At 46.7% G+C, this 19,587-nt stretch overlaps 1 protein-coding gene across 5 annotated transcripts in view; it reads left to right on the forward strand.

The window, feature by feature from the left end:
* PTK2B (protein tyrosine kinase 2 beta) overlaps positions 1-19,587 on the forward strand; it is a 126,681-nt gene that overhangs the window by 85,208 nt on the left and 21,886 nt on the right. For 2 of the 5 annotated variants that reach the window (XM_043564668.1, XM_043564654.1), the window contains exons 3-18: positions 8,590-8,768; positions 9,312-9,399; positions 10,603-10,682; positions 12,807-12,869; positions 13,074-13,128; positions 13,571-13,711; positions 14,126-14,200; positions 14,801-14,902; positions 15,626-15,743; positions 16,294-16,333; positions 16,440-16,508; positions 16,763-16,809; positions 17,707-17,757; positions 18,239-18,336; positions 19,124-19,208; positions 19,450-19,550. In XM_043564668.1, the coding sequence (XP_043420603.1) occupies positions 8,590-8,768; positions 9,312-9,399; positions 10,603-10,682; positions 12,807-12,869; positions 13,074-13,128; positions 13,571-13,711; positions 14,126-14,200; positions 14,801-14,902; positions 15,626-15,743; positions 16,294-16,333; positions 16,440-16,508; positions 16,763-16,809; positions 17,707-17,757; positions 18,239-18,336; positions 19,124-19,208; positions 19,450-19,550 (1,392 nt within the window). Of the gene's footprint in view, positions 1-7,201; positions 7,327-8,589; positions 8,769-9,311; positions 9,400-10,602; positions 10,683-12,806; positions 12,870-13,073; positions 13,129-13,570; positions 13,712-14,125; positions 14,201-14,800; positions 14,903-15,625; positions 15,744-16,293; positions 16,334-16,439; positions 16,509-16,762; positions 16,810-17,706; positions 17,758-18,238; positions 18,337-19,123; positions 19,209-19,449; positions 19,551-19,587 lie in introns of those variants that run through there. The other 3 variants (XM_043564683.1, XM_043564660.1, XM_043564674.1) reach the window with 2 other exon arrangements.

A 19,587-nucleotide genomic window follows, 5' to 3' on the forward strand; every position in this document is an offset into this window, starting at 1 on the left:
GCATTATTTACAAGACCCAGCTCAGGTCACGATCTCGCAGTCCGCGAGTTCGAGCCCTGCGTCGGGCTCTGGGCTGATGGCTCAGAGCCTGGAGCCTGTTTCCGATTCTGTGTCTCCCTCTCTCTCTGCCCCTGCCCCGTTCATGCTCTGTCTCTCTCTGTCTCAAAAATAAATAAATGTTAAAAAAAAAATTAAAAAAAAAAAAAAAGAAAGAAACCTAGGGAAATGTTTCCACAAGCTGTGCCCTGGAGAGTTTCACCAACCACAGAGCAAAGAGGGGGATTCAGTATGGCCCTTCTCAGAGACTGAGTGGAAGAGAAGGTGTGAGGCTTTGTCTTGCCTGAAAGAAATCCTATTCATTCAATATGGTACCTTTACTTCTCATGTGCCTGGGAATCTCCCTCACCAGAACCTCTCTTTTGATTTTGAAATTACTTTAAACATATAAAAATGTTGAAAGAATGGTACAAAGAACCCCCATAGTACTTTCACTCAGATACTCAGATTCCCCAATAGTTCTGTAGCCCTGTAGCTAGGATGCAAGAGCATCTGGCTCCAGGGAGCCCCAAACAGAGCAGGCTCAGCCACTCACTGCTGACAAAATCCAAAGGCAGAGAGATGGGTGGTGGCAAAACAAGAAAGGAATTGATTTCAGTGAGACCTACACGGGAAGGCAGGGGACTAGCATCTCAAAGACTCTCCACAGTGCTGAAAACACTTCCAGATTTATGTAAGGAGAATGTGGGACAAGTGTCGGTGGGTCCTCACTGGTGGCAGTGAAGGTCAGGTGGATCATTGCCTCAGGGTCAGTCACATGGGGTCTGGCTAGCTCAGGGAAGGTCTTATTGCTTGAAGGGTAGTTTCCCACTCCCATCCTGGGATGCTTTGCCCACAGGGTCTTTTGCCTGAGTTAAGAGATAAACTGGGAGGAAAAAGATAAGCTGGGAAGAAGGACTTAATAAGAAAGTTTGAGGTCAATGGGGCACCTGGGTGGCTCAGTGGGTTAAGTGCCAACTGTTGATCTCGGCTCAGGTCATGATCTCATGGTTCATGAGTTTGAGCCCCAAGTTGGGCTCTGCTCTGGAAGCTCAGATCCTGCTTAGGATTCTCTCTCTCCCTTTCTCTCTTCCTCCCCTGCTCTCTCTTGTGCTCTCTTTCAAAATAAATCAACTTAGGGGGGAAAAAAAAGAAAGTTTGAGATCAAAATGGAGGTAGCTAAGTCCTCTTTCAGTTCAGATCTATCATGTGCCATATTTAGTAGCTCAGTCTCTTCATAAACACACACACGTCCACTGTCATTATTCTTTTTCTTGCTTTCTTTTGAAAGCAAGTTGCAGCAATACCACTCACCCAAAATACTCCAGTGTTTATTCCCCCTGCAAGGGCACTCTCCTACAGAGCTAGCTTGCAACCACCCAAAGGAGAAAGCCCAAACTGCTGTAACACTACCTCTGAACCATTTGAATTTCACCAACTGTCCTTCCAGTGTCTATTTTATTCTATCTGGGCCAGGAACACACATTTACATTTAGTTGTCATGTCTCTGTGGTGTCCTCCAGTATAGAAGAGGTTCTGGGTCTGCAAGACCGAAGGCCTTTTCGAGGAGGTGGAGAAAGGGGAATCCTGTGCACTGTGGGCAGGAATGCAAACTGGTGCAGTCACTGTGGAAAACAGTGTGGAGGTTCCTCAAAAAGTTAAATATAGAACTACCCTACGATCCAGAATTTCCACCTCTGGGTATTTATCAGAAGGAAATGAAAACACTAATACAAAAAGATATATTCATCCCCATGTTCATGGCAGCATTATTTACAAGACCCAAGATATGGAAGCAGCCCCAGTGTCGATAGATGTATAAATGGGTAAAGAAGGGTGGTATAGATACACAGTGGAATATTACTCAACCATAAAAAAAATGCAATCTTGCCATTCATGACAACGTGAAGAGGACTTGAGAGTATTATGCTAAGTGAAATAAGTCAGAGAGAGACAAATACTATATGGTGTCACTCTTAGGTAGAATCTAACGAATAAACAAATAAACAGAAAAATCAAAACAAAACAAAAAGCCAAGCTTATAGAGAACAGAATGATGGTTGCCAGAGGGGAGGTGTGACAGGAGGAGATGGGCAAAATGGATGAAGGGGGTCAAAAGGTACAAACTTCTAGTTACAAGATAAATAAGTTATGGGATGTAGGTATAGCATGGTGACTGTAGTCAATACTACTGTGCTGTATATTTGAAAGTTGTTAAGAGATGAAATCTTAAAAATTCTCATCACAAGAGGGGAACCTGGGTGGCTCAGTTGGTCAAGCTTCAGACTCTTGATTTCAGCTCAGGTCATGATCTCATGGTTTGTGAGTTCAAGCCCTGACAGCACAGAGCCTGTTTGGGATTCTCTCTCTCTCTCTCTCTCTCTCTCTCTCTCTGCCCCTTCCCTGCTTGCTCTCCCTCTCTTAAAAGTTCTAATTACAAGAAAAAAAAATTGGTAATGATGTGTGGTGATGGATGGTAACGAGCCTGTTGTGGTGATCATTTCTCAGTGTGTACAAATACTGAATCATGTTGTATGCCAGAACAATATAATGTTATGTGTTATTTATCCCTCAATTAAAAAAAGTGGTAACAGGGGCTCCTGGGTGGCTCAGTTGGTTAAGCACCCAACTTTTGATCTTGGCTCAAGTCATGATCTCCTGGTTTGTGGGCTTGAGCCTTGCATCCAGCTCTGCACTGACAACATGGAGCCTGCTTAGGATTCTTTCTCTCCTTCTCTCTCTCTGCCTCTCCCCCACTGGCACATATGATGTCTCTCTCAAAAATAAATAAACATTTAAGAAAATGGTAACGGTTTAAAAAAAAAAGAGTACAGACCTTTTATTCTATAGGTCTGTGAGGAGACCCCTCACTGGGTTATATAACTAGACTTGACCACGAACTCTTGGCAGGAATATCTCAGAAAAGATGCTGTGCTCTTCTCAGTACATCAAGGTGGGAGGTATGCTTTGTTTACCTGTTCTCCTACTGATGATGTTAACCTTGATAAACTGATCATTTGTGTCTGCCAGGTTAGTGTGTGTGTGTGTGTGTGTGTGTGTGTGTGTGTATGACTAGAGTCTGAGGGAAGATACACTGAAACTATGTCAATATCCTATTCATCATCAGATCTCCACCCTCCAGCCTTATCATCCATTGATGAATCATGCCTGAACCAACCAACACTGAGTTTGTTGCCAAATGGTGATTTCCTGTTTCCATCCTTTCTTCTACCATATTTGCTAGTTGGCATTCTATTGTAAGGAAGAATATTCCCTTCTCCCCAGTTTATTTATTTATCTATCTGCCTCAGATTATGTTTTATTCAGTGGGATATAACCCATTCCTGTCATTATATATTTTTATACTTAAGTGTCTGTCCTATGCCAGCCCCTTTAAGCTAATACTGTTTCCTTGTTATATATCCCCAACATTCTCTAAATACTTCCCTTTTTTTTCTAGGACAAAAAGATATTCCAGGCTTATTTTGTACTTTGTTTGCCCCAGACCTGTAATCAGGCATTTCTCCAAGGATCCCTGAACCCTTTTAGTGCAGGAGGGTATTCGGAAACTAAGACTCAGTGTTTGGTATGCAAATAACTATCTTGGTGTCATTGACCTCAGGCTCTTTCAATGTGCTCTCAGTTGCACATGCTCACTCCTCATGGGTACATGGCTTGCAGGAGTGCTCTCTCTCTCTCTCTCTCTCTCTCTCTCCCTCTCTCCAGCCCCCTAAAACTATGAGTTCTCACCAATACTTCAAATTCCAATGCCTCACCTAAGGGTCCACTCTAGCCTTCTTTCCTTATTTTGAGTACTTTCGCCAACATTAAGAAACCCATTTTCCATTATCTTTAATACATTTACTCCTTTGCTGGATCCCCCTGTAGGTAAATGTTGTCTTCACCACTACAGCATCTCTGTCCCTGGCCCCACCTCCTCCTTTACTCTGTTCCTGGCTTTGCAGCCACTGCCAACCCCTCAGCCTCAGGATTTTGACCTTGGCCATACCATGAGCTGCAAGGGGGCTGGGGGGGAGGGGGCGGGAGATAAAAAGGTAGAAGAAGAGGACACCAGGATTTGATTTTGTTTTTCAGGGGTTTCTTTGTGTTTACAAAAGCACCAGAATCTCTGATGGAGCTCTAAAGGGAGCTCTCTGACTCCCAACCTTCTTCCATTTGCAGAAAGTACACATTTATTCATTAAAATAGTACAGAGGTTTCAAAAATGGTGGAATCCCTGGCCTGGACTGATCTTCCTGCTGATAACAATGGCAAAATCTGGACAAGATAAAAAGGAAATGGTCTTGAAAGCCCTGGAGAGTGACCATAACCAGCAGAAACTAGAGGGAAACCTGCTCTTGAGAGTTGAACTGTAAGGAATGAGATTTGCAAATTTCTGGTTTTTTGCCTGAGGGCACTTTCCAATCTGGGAGGGCTGGGAGGGGCAGAAAGCTGCAGCCTTACTGATTTGAGGCATCAGAGGATAGAATTTAGGGCTGACTTGAGCAGCCAGAAGATTAAGAAAAATCCTGGGGAAGAGGGAGCCACCCAAGGGAGTGAACCCCAAAATAGAAAATTAATTTTAAATGTTTTTAATTTTCAGAAGCATCAACATACGTAAACTATTTAGGAATAAATTTAACAAAAGACCTGCAAAACTAGACACTGAAAGTACAAAACATTGCTGAGGAAAATTAAAGAAAAATAAAATTAAGTGGAGAGATATACCATGTTTGCAGATTGGAAGATTCAATGTTGTTAAGATGTCGTCAATTCTCCCCCAACTAAGCTATAGATTTAACAAAGTCTCAATCATGAGTCAATAGGCATTTTAAATAGGAAAGTGACAAGCTAATTCAAAAAATGTATATGGAAATGCAGGACCTAGAATAACACAGCAATCTTGGAAGGAGATGGTAAAAGGCTTATGCTATTTGACTTCAAAATCTCCTCTAAAGCTACAGTAATGCAGACAGTGTGGTACTAGCAGAGTGTAGACAAAGATCAATAAATCAGAAAGTGAGAGTCCAGAAATAAATCTAAACTTATACAGCCAGTTGATTTTGACAAAGGCAGCAAAACAATTCAATTGGAAAATGAAAGTCAAAAACCAATGCTGAATAACCATAGATCTTTATGAGAAAAAAAAGTACATTTTAACCCCTACCTCACACCATACACAAAAATTAATTCAAGATGGATTACAGACCCTAAAAGGAAAAGTTAAAACTATAAAGCTTATAAAAGAAAACAGGATTGTATCTTCATGATTTGGTGGCAGGCAAAGATTTCTCAGACAGAATGCAGAAAGCACTAACCATAAAAGAAAATTTTGAATAAGAAGACTTTATCAAAAGAAACTGACAAGACAATTAATAATAGACATAGTGCAGACCTGGAGAAAGTATTTATAAAACATATACATAGTACTTTTATCTAGAGTGTATAAGGATTGCCTACAACTCAATAATAAAAAGACAACACAGAAAAATGAGAAAAATTGGAACAAATATTTCACAAAGGAAATTACATGAATGGCCAGATAAAAATATGCTCAATATCATTAGTCATCAGGGAGATGCAAATTAAAAACACAATGAGATACTATATATAACCATTAAACTGACTAATATTAAAAAGACTTAGGGGATGCCTGGGTGGCTCCATCAGTTAAGCATTCGACTTTGGTTCAGGTCATGATCTCACGGTTTGTGGGTTCGAGCCCCACATCGGGCTCTGTGCTGACAGCTCAGAGCCTGGAGCCTGCTAAGGATTCTATGTCTCCCTCCCTCTCTGCCCCTTCCCCTCTCATGCTCTGTCTCTCTCTGTCTCAAAAAATAAATAAAATGTAAAAAAAAAAGACATAGCACCAAATGTTGGTGAGGATGTAGTGTAATGAATATCTCATACATCACAGTGGAAATATAAAACAGAATAATCTTAGCAGCTTCTTATAAAGTTAAACATATATCTACCTTTGACAAAGTAATTTTCACTCCTAAGTATTTGTCCACGGGAAATGACAACATATTTACATAAAAAGACCTGTATATTAATGTTCATAATACTTTTATTCACAATAGCAAAAAAATAAGAAACAGCTCAGGTATCTAGAAACAGGAGAATGATTTATATATACTCAATGTTTCAATTTATATGAAGTTCTAGAACAGGTGAAACTAAGTAAAAATGGGAGGAAAAGCTGGTTACCTGGAGTTGGGGTGAGCATGGGCTTGGTGGTTGACTGAGAATGGACATGAGGGGACTTTCTGGGTGTCTTGAAATGTCCTGTATCTTAATTTTTGGCATGTGGATTACATACAAACTGTATGCATAAAATGTATGCATTTTAATGTCTGTAAATCTTACCTTTAAAGAACTGTAGGGGCACACGGGGGGGGGGGGAGGGGGGGGGTGCTCAGTCAGTTAAGTGTTGAACTCTTGATTACGGCTCAGGTCTTGGTCTCACAGTTTGTGAGTTTGAGCCCCACATCAGGCTCTGCAGTGAGAGTGCAAAGCCTGCTTGGGATTCTTTCTATCCCTCTCTCTCTCTTTCCCCCTCCTCTGTTCACTCTCTCTTTCTCTCTCTCAAAAGATAAATAAACTAAAAAAAAAAAACTGTCAAAAGTGGTGGTTGGGTGGTCAATGGAATAATAGATGAAGCAAAAATGGCAGAGTTTTGGTAATTGTCGAAGCTGGGTGATGTGTGTATCAGTGTTTATTATACTGTTTTTTTGACTTCAGTGTACTTCATGTATGTTTGAAATTTCCAATAATTACAAGGGTCCCAGCCCTGGAGAAATCAGACATAGGCCAAATAAGTTTCATTTGGGGCAGTGAAGACTCTATATTTAAAAATACCTGATAGCTGGGACTCCAGATGGGCTCAGTAATGACATGGGGTCTCTGGATAATATCATTGTATGAGTGGAAAGAGCAGTACAAGGGTCAGTAGCAGGAGAAATGGGTGGAAATAATGACAAAATGGTCAACTTCACAGCCTTGAGCTCTCCCTCTTGTCTGAGTCCCTTTCACTATAAGTACCATTGATCACAGCTTTCTTTCCCATCCCTGGATGGTAATTCTGATTCCTGAACTGATTTGTGACAACTGTTAATGGGTACTTTATATGCCTCAGTTTCGCTATTTGTCTCACAGAGCAAGAGTTGACTGCTGTGATGGAGATCTGCTTCCCTAATGGGAAAAGGATTTTTCAGGCTTAAGGTTTTTTAGCTTCACCACTCCATGGACTTGAAGACAGCTGGCAGGAGGCAGAGCTGGACAACACATGTGGGTGTCCAGGCAGACCAATAATTTGGTATTTCTTTAAAACAGTACTATTTAAATATGGGTTTAATATTTTATTAGTGAAAATAAGAAGAGTTTTTAAAATTTGCCTTTGATGGTACTTTCTGCTCCACTGGGAGTTGGCTCAATTTACCCATTATGTGTGTAACCATATGAGAAACATGAATTAAACTGAAAATAATGTGATTTCAGAGCTAGGCAGGACCTTATAGATGGGCTTCCAGGAAGCTGCCCAGTGGGCCTCTTTTTTTTTTTTTTTTTTTTAATTTTGAGAGAGAAGAGGGGAATGCATGCAGGGGTGGCGGGTGGGGGCAGAAAGACAGGGAGAGAGAGAATTCCAAGCAGGCTCCATGCTGTCAGTATGGAGCCTGATGCAGGGCTCCATCTCACCAACTGTGAGATCATGACCATAGCCAAAATCAAGAGTTGGATGCTTAACCAACTGAGACACTCAGGTGCCCCTCAGTGGGCCTCTTCTTGATCCAGCTCTAGCTTGAGGCCAGGAAGCTATGGCATCAGGCTATGGGCAGGCTGACTTCTGATCAACAAGAAAGCAGGAATAAGGAGATTTCCTAATCTCTTGTCAATACTCTATTACCTATGGCCATTATTCTTATGTGGAAAGTGTGCCAATTAATCCATTAATGTGAATCCTATCCTTCTGCCTTGCCCAGCCCCAGCACCCCATGAAGCAGCTTGGCCCAGTAGAAATCCACAGAGTCCACTAGCCCAGGGTTTAAAACCCCAGCTTAATTCTATGAGCTGTGTAACCTACATCAGCCAAATGGAGATGTAACACCTACTTCCCTGTGTTGTATGGATTCAATGACATAATGTATGCAAGGTGCCTTGAGTGCCTACTATAGATGCTCAGTAATGCTGGCTAAATTGGGAGCCATTCAGAGAGTGCTTTTACATGGTGGATGCTCAGTAATTATTAATCCATTTGGTTGAAATGTGCTGCAGAAGCACAGAATCTGTGTTCTTTGCCTCATTGCATTTTCTCCTTTGCCTCTCCTCTCTCCTCTCAGTTTCTCTATCTCTGTCTCATTTTACCAAATTATTCATTCATCGGATAGAGCCCACTGTGCACCAAAACTTGCACTAAGTGCTAGAGAATCAGAGATAAATGAAACATTGAGATGGAACCCCACCCTAGAGAATCACACTTCTGGGGGATGCATGAGGACTGTGGGAGCCTAGAAGGGGTATACCTGAATTGTGTCTCTCTATTCTCCTCCCCAGGAGGTCATTGCCTCCATTCTGCTGAGCGGACGGATAGGGCCCAACATCCAGCTGGGTGAGTGCTATGGCCTGAGGCTGAAGCACATGAAGTCGGATGAGATCCACTGGCTACACCCACAGATGACAGTGGGTGAGGTTCAGGAAAAGTACGAGTGTCTGCACATGGAGGCTGAATGGAGGTAGGAGAAGAGCCCTGGGCTCTCAAATGGGGGGAGAGGAGTGTGGAGTGGGGAGGCCCAGGGAAGTAATTCCTGGGAGCACTTCCTAACCTCTGAGAATATTCTAGAAAATCTGAGTGGCATTTTAGGCTTAGTTCTCTTGCAGCATCCAATGCATCTATTGGCCAAGACTTAACATGAGCTCACAGTACACCCCCTCTCCCAGGGCAGATATCAGGAACATCCCCAGACAGGATGTTCTTGGTGCTACGGAGAAGGAGGAACAGTAGGGCAGGGAAAATAGAAAACCAGGTCAAGGGCTGATCTGCAAACCTAAAGAAAACAATTGCCATGAGGGGGACAAGATGGAGAGTCAGGACTAGTATAGACCACCACTTGCTTGCCACCCCTCTGTCCTCCATGGTCTCCCCACAGTCCTCCACCTGACCACAGAGGAGGGAAAGAAGAAACAACTCCTGAATGGGTGGCCATGAGCCTTATGGGCAGACTCTTAAATGACAAGTTTCCCCAAGTCAACCAGAGAGTCTGAATTTCCTGTTGCAGGTATGACCTCCAAATCCGCTACTTACCAGAGGACTTCATGGAAAGCCTAAAAGAAGACAGGACAACGCTACTTTATTTTTACCAACAGGTAGAAGTATTTTTTTCTTCCTGTCCCCAGGGCCCTATTACTCATCCTTTCCTGGGGAGATAGAGAGACAAAGCCCAGATTTTGGAGGTCCCAATCTAGGAAACTTCTCTTGGGGACATGCCTTTGTCCCTAGGCAGCTGTTCCATCTTGGTTTTCTTATGGCTAATTAAGTGCTGGCTTACCCTGCCCCATATGTATAGCTACTTTTGGACTTTGCTGGTGGCTATTTACTTCTCAGGAGACCTGGTGATGGGCAGGCAGAGCAGGTACAAAGAGAATTGGTGGTCTTAGCACACAGACTCTGACATGCCTGGCTTCTGGCCAGTGCTGCCAGCTACTAACCTAGTATCCTCCTGGGGCTTAATGTAACTGCCTGAAGCTATTTCCTTTTCTAGAAGATGGAGATGATAATAATAATACTTTATAGGGTTGTTGTGAGGACCAAATGGTATCACTAGCAGGGTGCTGGTAAACCAGCTCTCTGAAGAAAAAAATCTCTGATTTATTGCACTTGCCAATTTCCATGGTGTAAATATTCCCCTATCATGGCATTTTTCAAGCTACCAATATGATATCATACAGCTTGCAAAACTTCAGAAAATTTAATAACTGGCTTTCATGAGCTGTTTGGAGCTGCTCCAACACACCACTGGCTGTAATAAATGTAAAGTGCTTAGCACAGGACTTGGCACAGAGTGCTGAGGATGTGTGAGAGGCCATCATTATTTTCTGTCTGGTCTCAGCTCTCACCTGTGTCTCCCTCTTGGTTTTCTGAAGACAAAGCCAGACTTTTATTGTGGAGTGAATGACATCTGTCACTAAGTACCAAAAAGACTTTGAATAAATGATTGACTCATCCCCAAATTCTATTTCTTTACCTCTAAAATGAAGAGTGGAAAGAGGAATCTGAACCCCAGCCTCATAAAGCCATAAGAAAATGTGTCTGAAAGTGCTTCAAAAAACCTGAAGGCCTTGGCCTGTGGAGGCATGATTCTAGAGAATTCTAGAGGAAGAGGCAGAGCAAAGGGAGAGTCTCCCCCTCTGCTCTTCATCCACTACACATTTGTGCATGGTGGGCTGTATGAGAGAGATAGCTCAGGGCAGCAGGATTGTGTTCAAAGCACCCACCATCTCTTGGAGCCTAAGGTCAGGGAAACAGGGAAGGAGGGCATGACTCTCAACCTTGGTCTTTCTCTCCACCAGCTACGGAATGACTACATGCAACGCTATGCCAGCAAGGTCAGCGAGGGCATGGCCCTGCAGCTGGGCTGCCTGGAGCTCAGGTATGTGGCCTCAAGTACCCTCCAGGGACTGGAGCTCTTAGCCAGCTTGGACTTGCCTCCAGGGTGGGAAGCAAGAGTGGGTACATGAGAGCCATGGGGACAAGTGGTGGCTGACAGAGGGTAAGGCGCTCACTGTCTGGTCCTTAGAAAAAAGAGCCAGCCCCATTTCTGGCCAGTGTCCCCTGCCTCCTTTGGCTGCTCTTCCCTCCAGGCTGCCTTTTTCTTCCACCTATCTGCCATTCAAGTGATTCAGTAAATGTTTCTTTAAGCACTAGGCAAAATCCTGGGAGATATTCGAATGTTGGGTTTCCACTGTGTTCTTCACTGTTGTGTCTTCAGCTCCAGTAGGAGCTGGGACACAGAGCCTGCTGTCTGGCATACTCTTCTCATTCTCTTTTCAACCTGGTAAACTCTTTTTTATTCTGGCAGCTTTAGAAAATTTACTGGGCCAGTGTTGCCTGTTCACCTTCTACATTCACAGAAAACCTCAGGACTTGCCTGTGAAAGGTCCATAACAAGCAGGATGGTGGCCATAGGTTCTTCCCACTGAGCCAACTCAAGGGCCTTTCCATCCTGAAGGCCCCTCTTCCTCATGCCCACCCCGTCTACCTTACCCTGTATGGATCCTCTGTACTTAGGAATGAATGGCTCACATGCACTAGATTGTGAAATCCTGTCAAATCCTTGAAATCAGCATTAGTGCTGCCTTCGCCTGGCACCGAATGAGAGCACAGTACATATTTGAATGAATGGACAACCCTGAAAGATCTAAAATCCTCTTCTCTGATGGGCATTTGCCAATTAAATAGGTGCGTACAGCAAGCCAGTTTGTTCAGCTATCTAGGAGTACATTTTGTAGCTCCCTCAAGCCAACAGGAATTGCTGTAGGCCGTGTTGCCTGTAATCCTCACTTCACAGTCTTGCTCTGAGGTTTTCTGTGAATGTGGGGGTCAATCCCGTAGCACTGGCTCAGAAAACCTTCTATTTATTTTATTTATTTATTTTTAATTTATTTTGGGGAGAGAACGAACACAGTTGGGGGAGGGGCAGAGAGTGAGGGGGAAAGAGGATCTGAAGCGGGCTCTGCGCTGACAGCAGCAAGTCAGATGCAGGGCTTGAACTCACAAACCAAATCTTGAGATCATGACCTGAGCAAAGTCGGCACCAGCTGAGCCATCCACTCACCCTTGACTCAGAAAACTTTCTAAAGCTGCCATGATTGGCTGTGTGGAAATTTGGGATCTTAATCACCAGCACCTTCAGGTAGAAGTAGGAGGAAAATGACCTTGCATCCAGGGAAGAATCCTGGATAGGCTCTTCACGTCCTACAACTGAATATCATTGCTGTTTACCTGTTGTTTGGTTTCCAAAGTACAGGTCTGCCTTAATCAGCTGGCATACTCCTCCAGGATCTGCTATCCCACTCTGTCAGATACTCTATAGAGAGAAGTGAGTCAGGAAAGAACATTTGTCCTAGATTCCTGAGTTCTCTCCTTGTACCAACCTCCCAGGTTTCTCCATCTCAGCAATAGGGACATTTGGTGCTAGATAATTTGTTTGGAGGGCCATCATGTGAATGGCAAGATACTTAACAGCATTCCTGGCCTCTACACACTAGATGCTGGTGGGACCACCTTCCTCCCAACCAGATGTGACAACCAAAGATTTCCAGACATTGCCAAATGTTTCCAGGCTGGAGAGGGAGGTGTAAAATTGCCTCTGGTTGAGAACTACTGAATTAATTCATTAGAGGGTCATATATATACTCGACCACTAAATGCTAGGCCCTCCAACAATCCGCGTTGGCGGCATTGGGTCATTTGTTTTTAGAAGCCAAAGATAGAACCACCATTTTTCTCTTCTTCCCAACAACTGGGAGGTCCCAGAGCTGGGCCTCCCAAAGAACAGGGCTGGAGTCCTTCCTAGGAATGAAATTTGGGGGTTTTCTTTTTCTTCGTGGTTTTGTAAATATCAAATTTTTTCACTCTAATATTCTCCCTTCGATTGGTTACTACATTTGGCAGGGGAAAGGGAGCTTCTAGACCAATGTGTGGCTTTGGGTGACCCAACTCTGATGGCCTTGTTCTCCAACCATCAACCTCTCCATGACTTCTTTCTCTCCAGGCGGTTCTTCAAGGACATGCCCCACAATGCACTTGACAAAAAGTCCAACTTCGAGTTCCTGGAGTAAGTCCTGAAACTGGTCATTGCCTCTCCTCCCTTCCTTCCTCACTGCCCTGCTTCTCCTACTTGCTCCCTACCTTGTTCATCTCCGTACCAAAGCCAGGCAGGACCTATCTTCCTGGTCCTCAGTCCATCATATCTCTTCCTGATTGGTCTGAAGTTGGGGGTGAGGGGGAGTCAAATGCCACTTTTCTCCTCTTCTTTCAGGAAAGAAGTAGGACTGGACCTGTTTTTCCCAAAGCAGATGCAGGAGAACTTAAAGGTGAGGAAACCACTGGGCAAGGGGCCCAGAGAGAACCCCTTTGTGCTGGTCTCTATGACTAGAGCCCAATGGCATTGGGTGGGGGATACTCAGGAAAGCCAGGGTATCTCTAGTGTCTTGGGCCATCTGGACATAGAACCACTAAAAATATCCAGTGGGCCCTTTCTGTGGCTGGGAATTAGGAAACCTGGCTCCAGTTCCACATCAGAGGCCAATTATCTTTGTGGCCTGGGGATGCTACCTCCCATGCCTCCATCCCAGGGCTCTGGTGAGCCTCGCTGGAGATAGTAAGTGTGTGGTTTAGTGAACAGATGGCTGCTGCTCTCGTGGCAAGGGCCTGAGGACCACCCTACAGTAGCAGACAGGATTTTGGTGAGATCAGGGAAGGAATCAGAGCTTGGAGGAGCAGGGCCGGCTCACCACTGACCATCTCCACCCCCAGCCCAAGCAATTCCGGAAGATGATCCAGCAGACCTTCCAGCAGTACGCCTCGCTCAGGGAGGAGGAGTGCGTCATGAAGTTCTTCAACACCCTCGCGGGCTTTGCCAACATCGACCAGGAGACCTATCGCTGTGAACTCATTGTAATGACACATCTTCTTTATTCTCTCCCTGACCCAAATTCCAGGCCTCTCGGGAAAGGGGCCCACAAGGCCGACTTGGGGGCAAGAAGAGGCGTGTTGGCTCGAAGTAACACACACAAGCAAAGGTCCTCGAGCAGCTGGGCCTCGCTGACATGCCCTAAAATGCAACTAATGTTAAACTGCTTGCCTGAGGAAGGGAACTGAAATCTTGGCTACAAATCTGGGAAGTGGGCAGAGTAGGCAGGGTATAGGGAGGAGGGGAGTCTGTACTGTAGGGTTATGAGATCGAAGGAGCTGGAGGGCACAGGAGATAGAGTGGCCTGTGTCTAAATAGTGAACTTTTTGTTTTTCAACTTTCTGAAATATGAGGGAGACAAACCTGAAGCAACAGTCCTCTCTCCTCTTTTATTCCAGCAAGGATGGAACATTACTGTGGACCTGGTCATCGGCCCGAAGGGCATCCGCCAGCTGACAAGTCAAGATGCAAAGGTAGAGAGAGACTGGGGGCAGGTTGCACCCACCCCAGGCTGAGCAGTCTCCCCCTCTCTGCTGCCTCCTACCTTGTCCTGATTACCAGTCGTCCCTGCCCCTTGCTGAGAGCAGAGAGGCCCTTGGTTTGAGTAGCTGTAGAGAGAGTGTTTGGGACATGGAGCAGACAGTTCTTTACTTCCCCATGACTATCTCCTGCACCCTGGGCAGCAGGGTGGTGTGGTGGGGAAGAGAGGAGGGAAGGGCACTATCACTGCTCTTCTGGCTCAGATAAAAAAGTTGATATTGCAATGGCAAGATGGGACAATCATTCTCTGGGAGGCAGAAGACCTGGGTCCAGTCCCGGCTCTATCACCAATTTGGCATATGACCGTGAGCAACTCCTGGCTCCCTAGACTCCTCTTCTCTTCTGCAAAGTGAGGAGCTTAGACCAGATGATCCCTTCTGCCTTAATAGTCTTTGATTCTCTCTTCACACCATGGAGAGACCTCCTTGCAGGTCTCTCCTCCATGCAGGACCTCCTTGCAGCTCCTCCTGACCAATCTTCAAGGCTTGATCCCAGGAGTGGGATGGTCTGAAGGGCCCCCTGCTTTCTTACAGCCCACCTGCCTAGCTGAATTCAAGCAGATCAAGTCCATCAGGTGCCTCCCACTGGAGGAAGGCCAGGCGGTACTACAGTTGGGCATTGAAGGTGCCCCCCAGGTGAGCGTCTCTGGACACCTGGAAGCTCTAAAACAAGGGGATGCAGCTACAGGTTGGGATTTCTTGCCCAGGCCAGCCTGGTTTCTGGGATCTCACTAAGAAAACTGTGCCCATTGCTCAGACGTTATACCAGGCTGACAATAAAATTATAAGGGAGATGTATCAGGAAGCAAAGCTGTTTAAAAATGTCAAGAAATAAGTTGGAGGAGTTTTTAGGGTGGATGAAGTGACCGGAAATCAAGTCACAAATCAGAGATCTAACTCTGAACAAGTGAATGATGACTCAGTAACAGTACCTCTGGGAACCTGAGGTCTTTTTGTGGGTGGAATAATCAGAGAGAACTCCAACTGCAAACTGATTGTCTATCTCTCCTTTCATCTGACTGTCCCCTATCCCACTCCCTCTTCTCCTAGTTTCTGCTCTTACCTATTGAGCACCTACTGGGTACAAGACATTATGCTACGCACTTAGAGACCAAAATAAGTCCTAGCAAAACTGGCCTTCCCAGGGTTTAATGTTGCCAGTGGGGAGGGGTGGCCGGAGCGCCCCCTGGTGGCTGTGGGGAATGCAATCCCTGGCAGAGGTGCTGAGGAACTCCCGGCAGGGGAACGAAGGGTGGCCTTGTCTGCTCCTTCTGAGTGTGCGGTTTCTTCTCCATTCCTGTGGGGCAGACTCTAGCCAAGGGTCTCAGGTCTCATACTTGGCTGGTCTCTTCTCTGCAGTCTTTGTCCATCAAAACCTCCTCTCTGGCAGAGGCCGAGAACATGGCTGACCTGGTGGATGGTTACTGCCGGCTTCAAGGGGAGCACAAAGGCTCTCTCATCATTCATCCCAAGAAAGGTGAGTTTCCATTTAAAGGCAAACTGGCCCAATGGGCAGATGTGGCACAAGCCCCCAGTGGCAGAGCGAGAGAAGCTAAGCCATTGACCAGTATATGAACAAAGAGGCTTTGGAAGTGTGAGGAGGTACTCACCCAACCCTCCTGGATACCCCCTGTGGACCGTCCTGGGTCCTTAGCTGCAGGCCCTGGCCAAAAGCAGCTTGGGGAGCTGGCATCAGGAGCAGAGATGTTTGTGGCCCCAGGAAGATCAAAGCTAGTGCTGGAACATGACTTGTCCCTCCTGTGAAGATGTGTCTATTTTGGGATCGGAAGCAGGGGTCCGAGCTGGAACACGTGGGTGGTGGCAGAAGGAAGGCTGAGAATTTCTTCTACTAAGAGCGTTCTAATTCAGGCCAAAGGCCTACTTAGCTTCCGCTCTGACTCTCAGAAGATACAGAATGGCGGGAAGGGGTCTCCCTTGTGTTGGCTCATAGGAGCCGTGAGGTCAGCCATCCATCTAGGACCCTGTGTCCCTGGCTCCAGCGCCCCCTCTTTCTGCCCTCTCCCCAGATGGTGAGAAGCGGAACAGCCTGCCCCAGATCCCCGTACTGTGAGTATAACAGAAAGGCAGCGAACAAGCCTTGCACTCAGCCTGTGTCTTCCTGGGAGAAGGCAGAACAAATAGGGAGCCCCCACCCATGGTTTCTGGTTTCCAGGACCCAGGGGAGAACACTGGAACCCCAGCACATCACAAGTGGCGATTTCTCGCCAGTAAACTTCACCCTGTAAGTTCTTGCTGGGGTAGTCTGGTGTCCTAATGCTACCGGCATCATCTTAGGGAGAATTGCTGCTGTCCTCCGGCAGCCTGGGCCATGCTCCCAGCCTGGTGTCATCAGGACAGCCTGCTCCTGCAGGCAGGCAGGGGGCACAGTGGGGCTGGCCTCTATGAGGGGTGGGCAGGAGAGGGTGGGCTTCCCGGGGGGGCTCGTTGCCAGGCTCTGAGTTCACCAGGCTCCTGCCCTCTCATCTCCTCCTACAGAAATCTGGAGGCGCAGCGGCCCCATCTCTCAGAGAGCTGCAGCATAGGTAAGCCGCCCGTCTGCCATTGTCCTCCTGTGCCGGAGCCTCCCTTCCACCTGCTCTTGTGACATTGTCAAAGATTCCCTCCAAGCTCCAGGAAAGCAGACTTCCCCTATGACTTCTCAATGATGGCTTCAAATGTCATGAATCCCAATAGCTAACATGTATTCAACAGTTAGTACGTGGCACCGTGTTTGTCTTGGCTTGGGCTGTCATACTAAACGCCACAGCCTGGGGGCCTTCCCAGCAGACATGTGTTTCTCACAGTTCTGGAGACCAGAAGTCTAAGATCTAAGGTGGTAGCAGGGCTAGGTCCTGGTGAGAACTGTCTTCCTGGCATGCAGACGGCCACCTTCTCCGTGTCCCCATATGGTGGATAAATGGAGAGTTCTAGTCTCTCTTCTTCTTATCGGAGAAGTAATCTCACCATGGGGGTGCCATACTCCTGACCTCATCTCAACCTAGTCACCCCCAAAAGCCCCACCTCCAAATACCTTCACACTGGCGGTCAGGACTTCAACATAGGAATGGGTGGGGGGGGGGTACAAATATCCAGTCCCTAACCTTGTTAAATATATAATAGGTATTATTTTATTGATCTTTATGGCATTCCCCAGAAACATTCATTTCACAGAAAGAAAAACAGATTAAGGGAGACTAACTAACTTGCTTTAAATGATGCAATCTGGCAGCAGTGAGCAGGGATTCAAGTCAAGGTGCCCTAGGTTCTGTGGCCATGCCGAAACCTGGGACAGAAGCCCCAGTTCTTGCCCGGCTCCCCTCCCCTCCCAGGGATGTCAGCCTTGGTTTTGCTGGCCTGCATGTGGGAGCCACGTGCCTGATTCCTGGCAGTGCCTGCTGAGGGTATCTTACCCGTAGGATGTTCTCTTTCTGTCATTCCAGAATCAGACATCTATGCAGAGATTCCCGATGAGACCCTGCGAAGGCCCGGAGGTAGATCTCTGACCCTACCACAATGGCCACAGCCAGGGTCCTATGAAGTGACATTGTGGGGACACCACAGGGGACTTTCTTTCCTTCCTGCATCTTCTCCCATGTGTGCTTCAGACAGAGACAAACCTGAGTGAAAGAAACACCTTGGATTTGAAAGCTGAGATTATCGTTTTATTCCCACACTATTGACCTTTTGCGTGCCTATGATGTGTGTGGGGATCCTAAGAGTGTGGACATGGGACCTGGCCTGCAGAGAGAACAGGGTGATGATGGCTTTTCCCCAGGTCAGAGATGATGGAGCCTTCTAAAACTCCTCACCCAGGCCAACCCCTGGATCTTAGCTGAGATGTTGTTGAGGGGTCTGGCAATGCCTGGGTGGAAACGGAGCAGAGCCTGGCCTTGGGGCCTGCAAATATTCAGATTCCCAGGGGCACCAGTGGTTTCTGTGCCCTGAGACCATCTGTTCTTTCCATCTTCCCAGGCCCACAGTATGGCGTCACACGGGATGACGTAGTCCTGAATCGGATTCTTGGTGAAGGCTTTTTTGGGGAGGTCTACGAAGGTGTCTACACAAATCATGTAAGTTCCAGACTCTTCACTGACATTCCCTTCCCACTTTTCCATAGGACAAAGGGGAGGTCACGTATTGTGAGGTTGGAGCGGCCACAATGATGTGTGGCTCTGCATTCACTTGGCATTTGCAGTATTTCTGAAATCCCCAAGGAGTGCTGGAAGCAGAGTCATTTCCCAGAAGGATAGCAATCCCAGGGAGCAAAATGGAGGCAGGACCTGGTGAAGGGTTGGCCGAACCTTGGCAAGCAAGAACATGGGGAGGCGTGAGAAAACTCAGCTCAGAGAAGAGGAAGAGCAGGAGCTGAGGGAGGAGCTAGTCTTGAGGCTGCCAGTGGGTTGGGGCCCTGAAGAGAGTGGGGCCAAGGAAAAGAGGAAGCAGAAATGTAAAAGCCAACAACAAAGAGAGAGAAAGAGGCTTTGCATGCGATCTACACGCGACCACTACTGACATGGGGCAGAGCACAGGCCCTTAGCCTCAGTGTCCTCATCTAGACAGCCAGAGGCTCAGGTCTCAAAGGTTCTCTCTGGTCCTGACATACCCTGGTCAAGAAGCGAGGAAGTCAGGAGTGGAGAGAGGAGTGGAGAGAAGAGTGGGGGTGGGGGGGAAGAAGGAGGAAGGGGAGGACTGTGCCTTGCAGAGCCCCAGAGGCCCAGGTGCTGTCTGTCTTCCCTCGGCTGTCAATCAAGCTTGCGGGACGACCATGGCAATGCCAGGAAGGGGACACTTTCTTCTGAGCACTGGGCTGGCCCAGAAGGGGGGGCAGGGGCAACTCTGAACAGAATTTCATTGCAGAAAGGGGAGAAAATCAACGTAGCTGTAAAAACCTGCAAGAAAGACTGCACTCTGGACAACAAGGAGAAGTTCTTGAGTGAGGCAGGTAGGTGTGCCCTGGAGAGTGACACAGCCCTGTGCATGAGAAAAGACCCCTGGGACCACACAGACCTGCAGGATGGGAGAGGGGCCTGGAAGCTGGGATGGGGAGGGTACGAACAGTGCAGGGACCTCCATTGGGAGGAGGGGGTCTCACTCCCTGTTTCTCCCAGTTGGGACAGCACAGTGTGTTTCTCACATTGGACCTTAGCACCCCTCTGGCCCCTCCCTCTCGCCCCCAATTTCAGTGATCATGAAGAATCTTGACCACCCTCATATTGTGAAGCTGATTGGCATCATTGAAGAGGAACCCACCTGGATCATCATGGAATTGTATCCCTATGGTGAGGTGAGCTGCAGGTGGGGGAAGTGGAACCCTGTGGTGA

Source organism: Prionailurus bengalensis, chromosome B1 (assembly GCF_016509475.1).
Source record: "Prionailurus bengalensis isolate Pbe53 chromosome B1, Fcat_Pben_1.1_paternal_pri, whole genome shotgun sequence".
Classification (NCBI taxonomy): domain Eukaryota; kingdom Metazoa; phylum Chordata; class Mammalia; order Carnivora; family Felidae; genus Prionailurus; species Prionailurus bengalensis.